The following is an 11419-nucleotide window of genomic DNA, read 5'->3' on the forward strand; positions in this document are numbered from 1 at the left end:
AAATTTTGCTTTCATGTATACTTTTAAAAGCTCTCATTAACATCTCTGGATTATATATTTTAATAAGGATTTTTATCTAAGATTATACAGTTACTTTTACATATCCTTATTAAATATTGACTTGGCACCGATGTGTGGATGCGTTTGCAGAAATAAGACATTAAACCTGAATTGTAGCTCTTAGCATCTAAGGCCCTGATGTTTTCTCTGGGTTTGATCCAGGAGTTTCCAAGAACTCCACATCTGGGACCAAGAGTTCAAATTGGTTTCCTGCAAAATTGGTTACCTGGATCAGGGCCAGAAATCTTAACATTTTGCTTAAGCTCCCCTTCTCTTTTCAAGGAAGGATCCTCTCTGTGTGCTCTCTGCCCCATTTTAAAATTCATTTCAATATGGCCTATTTTTCTATTTGCTTTTGATAGAACATTTTGCAAAATATTGAATTCGGTAGTAGGTGTGTCTTCTTGTGACCGCTTAAAATTCGCTCACAGAAAAATGCCAGTAGTTGCCCTGTATAAGTAGGTGTGTTAGTTATTTAATGGCAACTATCACATTATAAAAATTCTCCTACATAGATCATTCAATCAAAGCCTTAGCTGTTTTGCAGTAAACATCAGCATTGCATGGAGATTAATATGAAGAAAAAATAAAAATAAAAATTTTCTTTGGATTCAGTAAGAGTGAATTCTCCTCACTTTAATGCACTGAAAAGAGTCCATTTAAGTAATCATTAGAAAGCTTGATTTTATTGCTTAGATGTTAGCTAATGGAGCTTAATCATGCTTTGAACTGGGGCAAAACTGTGACAAGGGCTCAGTTGCTGTGAATGACACTGTATAAATAAAGATGATTACTTTAATGCACTGAGCAAATAATATTTCTCTGAATCTTGGTAGTGGTGAACATGAAGGAAGTCGGCGGATGAAGACAGAATTACTGGTGCAGATGGATGGCTTGGCCCGATCTGATGATCTTGTGTTTGTTTTAGCAGCTTCCAATCTGCCATGGTAAGAGATCCACAGAGTACATTTTGAATACATTTGCATGAGCTTCTAAGCGCAGATAAAGATTCTATTTAGACTTTTGCAGAAAAGCCTTGATACTTGGTTAAAGCATTTAAAGATTAATTTGGAGCTTTTACTTTTAAACTCCACAATTCTTGCTATTTGTGCCACATGAGAATAATCCATAATAAAGTCAACATATGCTGGTGCTACCAGCTGCTAATATTAAAAATGGAGTATTTGACTTTATAGACAAGTTATTTACTATGTTTAAGCTAAGAAGGATTTCAGCCTGGGACTGTAAGGTGCTTAAAACATCTAGTGCTTAGAAGGATACTCCACAAATAGGAATGTTGGATTTTATTGGTATGAAATGTGACTTTTAAAAGTTGAGGGACAAAATTATTCACTTTCTTTTAAGATAATTTAGAAGAGAAGATTAAATGGTTTAAGACTGGAACTAGGGCATTTCGCCATGTTGGTTCTCAAAGTGAGCAGGACATGTATTGAGAACAGGACAGACAGAAAAGGATGAGGTAGGGAGGTGACATTTGTGGTGTAACAACCGTAGATGCTGGGGGGAGTGCAACAGCCAGCAGAAAAATGGCCAGCTCATGTGCTGTCCTTGAACAGCGTCTCCCATCGCCACTGTCAGAGCCAGCATGTTGATCTGGCATGATCATTCATCTGAACTAGTGTAGTGCATCTTTTTCTTTCATGCAAAACATTATCAAATGGTTGGGAATAGTACATGGGGAAAACAACGGCTGTTGGTTAAGCGCAGCTATTTTTAACAGTCTGATTTGTAGCTCATTAATAATTTTCCAGAGTAGAAGCCAACACCTATGCAGGGAACTGAAACCCATTGACGATGGGCTTGTTTTTACAGTTTACATAGGTCTGGAACTAGTCTGTGAATTTCTGGCTGCCCCAAGATTCCCCCTGTCCTTGGGCTACCGATCCATGAAATCTTCAGTGGAAGATCATATTTTCCTACAGAAAAATCTGTATGTTGAAAGCAGAGGGGGAACCTCAGCAAAGTAAACTGTGGAAATCATCTGTTTGGTGAGGGACAGTCTTGGATGCAGATGCCTGCAAAAAAGATGAGTTAGGCATAAGAAGGGTTTTCTTCTTCCTTTCCCTGAAGTATACATGAAGCAGAGAAATACAAGATGTCTGCTAGGGGCAGGCTGAATGGCTGTTTTTTGCAGTCTGCTGATCATCATAGCACTGAGGTCTGTCTTGATACCCATGTCCCTAAAGGTATGCAGACCTAAGTGGGCCCATTCACCTCTCGCATGTAGAGGTGAAGGAGTCAGAAAAGGAGAAAACAGCAGTGCTGTTTCCAGGGAACTTCAAACCATGGCCTGGGAAATGTTTGGTGGAGCCCAACGGCGGGTGTTTTCAGGAATAACCCTGTGTGAGCAGTGGCTTAGCAGCATTTCAAGTGGCGCTACTTGAAATTTGACTGAAAGCCACATTGTTTGTTGACGTGACGCTAGCCCAGCTCTGCAGTGTTGACAGCCACAGCACAAGGTGTCCAAAACTGGCTGGGAGCAAGGGAGGGCTCTGCACCCACAAAACCACAAGCTTCTTTCTGGGATTGTTTTTCATGATTAGTGGTTTTTGGCTGATTCTCATGAGGTTGCCACAGGGAGATGTGTTGGAAAAGCCTCTCTGTGTGACTGGAGGGCTCCAGGCTGTTGCTGGCTCTAGGGCGTGTCCAAGTCTGAATGACCTAGTGTGTGTATCCCCAGCTGCTTGCTTTTGAGTACTTCTAAAAAAGCCTCAATTCCTAGTACAAATGCACTTCTCAGACATGACACACCACCTAATGTTCTCTCACAAAGTTTGTGGTAATGCTTTATTCCTCTCCTCAGCTGACCCCCTTTTTGGGAGACCTGACTGAAAGGCCAAGGGAACAGGCAAAGAGAATTAAACAATGGAAGTGATGTTGGTGCCTCGGAATTGAGGCCCAAAGGTAATATTTTCAATCAATCCCATGTGGCCTGTAAGCCTGGCCCATTTCAAAACATGTTGGTGCTGAGAAGCCTGAGTCCTTCAGAGTACGTCACCTTTCATGAACTTTTGTGTTCACATCACATAATTTTGGCAGCTGAGGTAGAAGGCGAGTTTCCTCTGCTATGAGACAGACAAGCCAACAGCGAAACAAGAGATGCAGCAATTCAGAGCAATAGAGAGACCCGCACCGATCAGTGCTGTAAATTTAACATCTCCATCAGTGACTTGGACGATGGGACAGAGTGCACCCTTGAAGATGATAAAAAACTGGGAGGAGTAGTTGATAGACCACAGGGTTGTGCTGCCGTTCAGAGGGACCTCGACAGGCTGGAGGAGTAAGCCCACAGGAATCTCATGAAAGCTCAAGTGCGGGTGATCAAACACTGGCACAGGTTGCTCAGGGAGGTTGTGAAAATCTCCATCAAATGCTCAAAACCTGACTGGATGTGGCCGTGAGCAACCTGCTCTGGCTGACCCTGATCCGAGCAGGGGGTTGGACTACATGATCTCCAAGAGATGCCTTCCAACCTTAGCCGTGCTGTGATATTGTAAATCAAAGCAGGGGCCTAATTTAGTACCGTGAGAGTAATTCTAAGTATTTCTCTCTTCTGAATGTAAGAAAGCCTAAGGGGATTGGTCTTCTAAGTTAGGCGTAGAGGCACAGTTGCATAAAAAAAGGCAGTGTGTTACCCTTCAGTATCCCTCATTAAAGTTAGATAAATTAGATTAAATACCTAAGAACTCACTTGAGAATTACACGGTTCTTCTTCTCTGCTGTAAAGGTTTCTGTCCATCATGGGAAGAGATCCAGTCCGCCTCCTTCTACAAGCCTATCATTCCCTCTACATTTTCTTTCCTAATGCAAAATCTTATGTTTCGCATATAGTCAGGGAAGGATGGTTCTGAGAGCCACCAGGCAGACACCTTACCTGCTCAAATTCAAGTGCCAAAGTGGCAACATATTCAGAGGCTTTCATCTGCCTCTCTCTATGACCTGCCCAGGGCTTTCAGACTCTTTAACTAGAAGAACGGCCATGTGAGCACCTAAAATTTATGCAGAAATTAGATGTACAAGTTAGGCTGGTTCCTACCCTGGCCCAACAGTGCGAGTACAGAGCCATCACTGGCTTTTAAAGCCATAATAGAGCGGAGTCTGTGTGTTGGTTTGGAGGATTTATGCCTTGAACAAACTCATGAATTTAAATCAGTACAAAATCCACCCCATTTTGTGTTACAGTATCTACATGAAAGGAACTGAGCAGAATTTGATTTAATTACGTTCCAGTTGTGTAAGAAAATGCTGAAAAATAAATATCTACTGTGTGTGTGAACAGTTAAGTTTGAAAGAGAATTAATGCATTAATAATCCATTTGGCTCTATGGTTCATTAGTAATATGCTATAAATGTTTATGTTATTGTAGCATCGTTACCCTTTTAGGAAGAGAAACTCTGAGCAGTGCATTGCACCTTTCCATGGTCTTTTAAATTATCCTGTGAGTAGCTAAGCTTCACATGTAATGCTGCAGCATGGCAGCATTAAAAAGGATCAGATGTCTTCAGAGGATCCATGTCTTCCTACTCCTGCACACTGCTTTGAAAGGAAAAATTGGGTATTTCAAACCCACTGAGGAAGAGTTCAGAGACAGTAACTGGTTTGAAGGTCACTGTGTGGCTGGTGGTGGATCTAGGGATCTTGGAGATGTGTCAGTGTAAGCATGAGGCTGACCTCTCTCTCGATGCTCCTGCAGAAAGAGATTCCTGCACGTGTCTTGTTAGCGTGCATCTGTCTTATGCAACCAATAAACTCTTTCTGGAAAGTCATGCAAAAATTACAGAATACAGTTTTGAGTATTTTACACGTTTGATTTTGGATCACTTTGCAATTCCAAAGTGCTAATTTCGGAAAAATTGCTTCTTTGAAATATAAGAAATGTCACAGCTTTTTTAAGGTAGATCCAAAATGACAAGATTTCTATTTTGGGGGAACTGCTCCCACATAAAGCTTGCAATCTCTGTTGGTATGAGGGTGACAGCTGAGCTGCTGTGAGAAGCCAGCTCCCACTTTCAAAAGTTTTATACCTGAGAGCTTAGAATTTCCTTTTGGACTTTCTCAACTTTGCTCATGGGCAAGTTGGATTTTGGCCTCTCTGAAGCAAATCCAACCTTTAAATCCTTAGAAAGTATATCCTTAGAAAGGTGTTTTAGGAGGACAGAAAGCTTGTGAAAGCCATGAGCATCTTACATCGTCACTGAGGCTTACAACCTCAAGGAATTTGGGAGGGTGCTTGCAGAGAGGTTGGCAGGATTCGAATTCCCTTTAACATCTCAGCTCTATGCTTACAGATTATTTTTATGTGTATTACTATTCAGTTGTACTGTAAGACTCCAGACTTCAGCTGCATAGGGATATTTCATAACAAAGTTTCAAAATACCTAGTACTGCAGTCCGAGGTTGTAGCTTCACAGCACAGCCCTGTGCTCTTGCAAACATTTGGTATTAAGCTGGATTTCAAGAGATTTGTTTAACTTGGGTGTTTATTGATCATGAAAAAAATTAGTACCAAGCTGCTTTTAGATGAGTGAAAAGAAGCCTAAACAAAGCTCTTTACGCTGTTCTAAGCTGCACTGCAGCTATTGATCTTCCTCTTCAGCCAGTGCTTGCTGCCCAGCCTTACTACCTGCTGCTCATCAAGGCACTTCCTATTGACAAATTACTTGTTGAAATGATTCAACGTAATTAAATAAAATAAAGGCCTCATTAGCGAAGAAATAAAGTGATCCTTATCCATGTAGTGAATGTTTCCTAATGTATTAGTGGATTTCACTTCCATTGCGGTGCTGCTTGCTTCTCCCTCCCCAGCATCAGGGTGGGTGAAGCTTTGGTGCAGGCTGGTAAGACTCTTCCCTTCTGTCCGAGCCGAGTCCTGTCAGAGCTGTGAGTGCACGGCCAAGATGAGCTCAGGAAGAGGTGGCTGCAAAATCCTAATCAGATCTGGGATTACCCCGTAGCAAGCCCTTTCCTTCCCTCTCAGCAGGGCACGGTGTATGGTGGAGGAGAGCGGGAAGGGGATTGGAGAAGGACAGTGTGGGGAAGCCCTAAGAGGAGCAGGGGAAGGCGTGGAGTGAGAACAAGTCCTCAGCTTATGGGGGCCCTGCCCAGGCCTCTGCACAGGAGGATGGGAGGTGGGAAGGATGAGAAGTTTGCTCATTCTTGATGCCTTTTCCTCTAGAGCACGACAGTGATGATTGCACTAGGCAGGGATTAACTATGGACCAGTCAGTCCTTGTTGCTGTTTCTGGGTTCACCTTTGGAGTTGCTGAGGTCGCTTAATTTCTGCCTAAAATGCATTTGTAACCCTTCTCCCTTCTGGAAAATGCATTTGTTACCCTTCTTCCTTCTGGAAATGAAAATAGGTGTTTGTCTTGTTTATCTTCATGAAATTTGGGAGTGATAACGTGACATCATGCCTCCTGATGTCAACCTGGGGGAGCTCCAAAAAGTCACCCACTCTTATAGGTCCTGTACAGCTTTGTGTATCCTTCATGAGCATTTCTTAATACTTTTATTAGCTATTGTTTCAGAGAATATTTTGGTTGGCTCAGTGCTTATTATTCTATTCTAGTTACTGTCACTTAACCTTGCATTTGATCACTAACAAAACAATTTACAAACAACCTAAACACTTCAGATAGCAAAAATGTTATGTCTTTATTTTGCTATTTAGCCAGGGTCACTGTAACCTTTCTGGATAAATAGAGCAACTTCTGTGCATCATTGGATTTATTTACAGAACGTGGTTAGGGAGCTCATGAAACTGTGATCTTGGGGGACACCCCAGGAATGCTCTGAAGCAGGAAGAGTGGTGGAAAATGTCATCATTTAGAGGATTTGTGGGGTATTTGCAGAGGCTCTGGCTGTGGTTGTCCTTTCCCTGCAACGGTGGTTTAGAGTATCTACGCAGTCATCTCTAAAACCCTGAGGACTTTTGCACTGTTTACACAGAGGATGGTAATATGGGTAAACAACAGCCAAGGGGTTGGTCAGCCAGAGAGTAATTATTTCCAGCCAAGCAAAGCAATTTTGAGAAGAAGTTGAGCTGAAAAATATGTTTGGAAGGACAGCGGGGACTAACGTGGTTCTTTGTCCAGTCTGGGTGGGATCCTGTGCGAGAGGAGTTGTACTGGATGTTGGGCAGCATCTTAGCCTAAAAATACCAATAATAACAATATACCAACAGCCATTGATTAGCAAACTCTGGTATTTACTTCTGAGGCCTTGATTAGAAGGAGTGGGATAGATCTGAGTGAGTTCCTGTTGTCCTCTGAGTTCCTACTGATCTGGTTTTCTCATCTTCACTTTAATTGCCCTTGGCGCAGTGCATGTGGAACAAGCTCTCCCAAACTGAGAGCTCCTTTTTGGGGAGAGGGATGCTTCTGCTGCAGCTGAGCTGAGAGCCAGGCATGCTGAGGTCTGTCAAAAGCCTAAGCAGGCACCTAGCTGGGGATTTGGGAGCCCATTTTTGCTTTTCTTTGTCAGGTACTATGTCAGTAGAAAACAGTTGCTATTAAAAAATAATGACAAGTCACCAAAGGTGACAGAAATAGGCTCTGTTGACGTGCTACAGATCCAACTTGAGCTGGCTTTGAGCTCCCTGTAAATTAAAGAGGAGTTTCATACAAGAAGCGTTGCTTGAATGTTGACTTTGCTGGCAAAAAGATTTCACCAGGGAGTCGGGAAAGGTAGGGGCAGGTTTATTTAAGTGTAGCTATAGTCCCAGATTGCAGGTGCAGTCCTCCAACAGCTGGCTCCTTCTGCTCAGCCAACAAGGGTGGAAATGGTGCTTAGTGCTTGTGTTTTTCTGCCTGCACAAGGCACATGGAAGTGTTTTTCCCCTTGATGAGAGTTTCTCGGCAGGTATGAGGACCAAATTATATTTTAGACTGAAATAACAAGCCTGTGACTGAATGGGGCCAGTAGAGGAAGATTGGTACAGCACTTGGAAGGATAATAGCTCTGAGCAGCTCCTGAAAGGCACTGGAGACTTATGACTGAGTAAATATTTTGCGGCAGCTATTTCTTGTTGAAAATTATGTGGATGACTGGGGTACCTGTAGACCATTCCCATTACACAAGTGACAAGGGATGAACTGGAGTAGGAATTTGTATTGAGTTATTTGGTTGTTAGTTGCAAACAACTGAAAAGCACTTGGGGAAAAAACTATATTCAAATGAACTGTTTGGATGTGTGTCTGAGAGAAGCTGGCGTGCTGGGCGTGCCAGAACTCCTGACATTGATAGAATCTGTGGCACTGGCAAGAAGGACTGTTTCTAGATGGTGATGAAATGCATTGAGAAAGGAACAGAAAGAACCATTCATTTTTCTTTCAAGCTTCCTTTGTGCATCACAAGCAAGTAATAATGAAGAGTAGTCCCAATCCTTTGTATTTTACCTTTTCCTTTTCTTTTTTTAGGCAAAACATTGGTGTTGATGTTGACAGCATCATCGTTTTTGGCTCACTGACACATTTATCCAGCCTGTCCATCCTTCACATGATTTTTTATAAGGACACTTGCCTTTGTGGCTGTATTATTTATATTTTGTACTGCAGGAGCAGTCTCAGATTGACATCTTGTTCTGCCATAAACATGGCGCTCACATCCAAGACCTTCAGTTTGTATTTTATACCTACTAAGCATCCCTTACAAAGTAGCAATTAATTAGTCCTGACAGTACCCCAGACAGACAATTTGTAGTGTCTCCTTAATAGCAAAGGGAAAAAGGGAGATGTTGTTCCTGGTGAGACACGCTGCAGGTGGGTACCAGAGCCAGGGAAGAGAACTACAACTTCTGATTGTTATTGTTAAGACTCATTGTCACAAGCCAGCGTATTGCTAACATACTGAATAGGAATACACTGGGTAATTAACAGCCCCCACTTTTTTTTTTTTTTTTTTTTTTTTTTTCAAAATTAGGTTGACACAGTTACAGGTGGGGTTAAAAAGTGTCAGCCCCCACAGCAGGGATCTTGCTGTCAAAGCCATGTCTCCGCAGCGAGGTGTGCTGAGACGATTCTGCTCCTCCTTTGCTTGCAGGGAATTAGATTCTGCCATGCTGCGGCGGTTGGAGAAGAGAATTTTGGTTGACCTCCCAAGTAAAGAGGCACGGCGGGTGATGATCCAGCACTGGCTGCCCCCTCTGAGCAACAGCGGAGGAGTGGAGCTGAGAACGGATCTGGACTATGGCTTGCTGGGCCAGGTGAGACTGCAGCAGGGACAATGCCCAGGCAGTGACTGAGGTCTTCCTGGGTGGGAGCCATTGTGGCAGAAGAGGTCCAGAACTGTGAGATACGGAGCTGGGGGAAGGACCTCGGCTCGGTTTGAGGCTCCAACCAAAGAGAGACCAGCGAGGCACAGGGCTGAGCATTTTACTGGCACGTTCCTGGCTGTGGAAATCGCTGGTTTCACACAGCTCTGCTTGCAAAATGGTGTCTTCTGATCCTCTCTGTTGGGCCAGATTTCCAGCCTTAAATACAGGGAGACTTCCAGAAACAGTATATTTTATCACTCTTCTCACCAAGCTGGGAGCACTTCCAATTCATCGGAGTAATGAACAGTTAATTGTGTAGGGAAGGTTTGTCACAGTTCCACTGCTGCAGGAGAAAAGAGCATTTAGACAGTGAAGAGATTCACTAGATAGGAGGCTTTCTTCATTTAGCCTGTTGTCACATCCTCAATTCTTTGAAAATATCTTAGAGCTTACCCAGTTGGCCCCTTTTATGTCTGTTCACAGAGACAATACTGCTAAGTTTTTGTTTCATAAGCATTAATAAGGAAGTATAATTAAAAAATATTAACAGGAAAGCCAGGAACAGACACAGAAGGGTGGGTTTTATTTGACCTACAGAAAATTGCCTTTAGAAGGAAAATGCCTGGTGTTTTCCTTGCTCCTGCAAGGTAGTGTGGGCATTCAAAACAAGAACAAGCTGCATAATGTTGAGGGGAGGATGCACATAAAAATATATATGTGCACATATATATATATATTTCATACAGGAATAGACTTTACAAATATTTTAGATAAAATATATGTGCTTGTAAATTCCATTCCTGACCGATTTGTAAGCCTGTAAGCTGTCATGTATCATTCTGATCCCGTCACAGGAAACAGACGGGTACTCCGGCTCAGACATAAAACTCGTCTGCAAGGAAGCAGCCATGAGACCAGTGAGGAAAATTTTCGATGCTCTTGAAAACCATCAGCCAGGTACCACAGCTCCGAGTAGAGAATCCGGTCTGGGAAATGCTGTAACTCTAGATATTATAATGTTAACCCCAGCAGGTGGAGCTCTGTTATCTGCTTAGGAAAGTTTTAAACTACATTTTTGAAACATCTGCCTAAGCTAGCAATTCTGAAAATGTCTTTTTTTTTTAAAGCTGTCAGTATCTGTGCTCTGTGCACAGATATGAATTTTTCCTTATCTCACTAGGATTATCATTTTGGTTTTGCATATTAAGTGTTGCATTTGGCAGGAACATAAAAGAATGTCTTCTGGTAATAATAACAGTATTTAATCAATTCTCTTCTGTTTAGGTAACAGTAACTTACCCACAATCCAATTAGACACAATCACAACAGCAGATTTCCTGGACGTGATCGCCCACACCAAACCATCAGCAAAGAATCTAAGCCAGAAGTACACAGCTTGGCAGAGAGAATTTGAGTCAGTTTGAAAAGAAAAACCCCAAAAGATTGAAAACTTCAAAGACTTCTGCTATCCACAGCGGCATCACTGTGCCTCCAAAGGATCGAATGGTGATGGGAAGGAAGTGCTGTTGTTTCCGGGGAAGAGAATGCAGTGAGAAATGTCAGGGGGAAATCTTCAATTCCAAAATTTAATTGGGGGGGTTGGTGGTGTTCTTTGTTTATTTTTCTATTATCCATTTTAAACGACCATTCAAAAAACATTCTTCATGGAAATATGTAATGGCAGTTGCTATGTCAGGAAGACTCCAGCCTTAACTTTATGTGTAAAGACTTAGAGATTGTTTGCTTGTTATTCACAACAGTTGTTTACAGGTTTGGGGTAGAGGAACTGGAGCAGAAAGCTTGTTCAGAACAGATGATTAGCGTAATTCTCCCTTTCTGAGACTAGAGCATCACAACCAGCGTAGCTTTACCAGCAGAGACCTGCACCCTTTTTAATAAAACGTCACTGTTTTCAGTGAAATTCAGGTAAATTTTGTTATGTTTGTCATCATTTTCAGCTGAGCTCAAAGCCTTGACATGCCAAATGTATTACTTTCCAAGGCGAAAAAGGCACGGAATGAGAGGGACTTGCAGACAGTGTAGAAAATCAGCAGATTTAGGCTAATCTAACTAGAAACTGGATT

General features: G+C 42.3%; 1 protein-coding gene across 2 annotated transcripts in view; it reads left to right on the forward strand.

Moving 5' to 3' along the window:
- The window catches only part of KATNAL2 (katanin catalytic subunit A1 like 2), a 32466-nt gene extending 21200 nt beyond the window's left edge, over window positions 1-11266 (forward strand). For both annotated transcript variants that reach the window (XM_074811806.1, XM_074811805.1), the window contains 4 exons: window positions 897-1007; window positions 9122-9284; window positions 10190-10292; window positions 10620-11266. In XM_074811806.1, coding sequence (XP_074667907.1) covers window positions 897-1007; window positions 9122-9284; window positions 10190-10292; window positions 10620-10759 — 517 coding nt within the window. In that variant the 3' untranslated portion in view covers window positions 10760-11266. The remainder of the gene's footprint in view (window positions 1-896; window positions 1008-9121; window positions 9285-10189; window positions 10293-10619) is intronic.
- The last annotated feature ends 153 nt before the right edge of the window (window positions 11267-11419 follow it).

This window comes from Strix aluco, chromosome Z (genome assembly GCF_031877795.1).
Source record: "Strix aluco isolate bStrAlu1 chromosome Z, bStrAlu1.hap1, whole genome shotgun sequence".
NCBI lineage: Eukaryota > Metazoa > Chordata > Aves > Strigiformes > Strigidae > Strix > Strix aluco.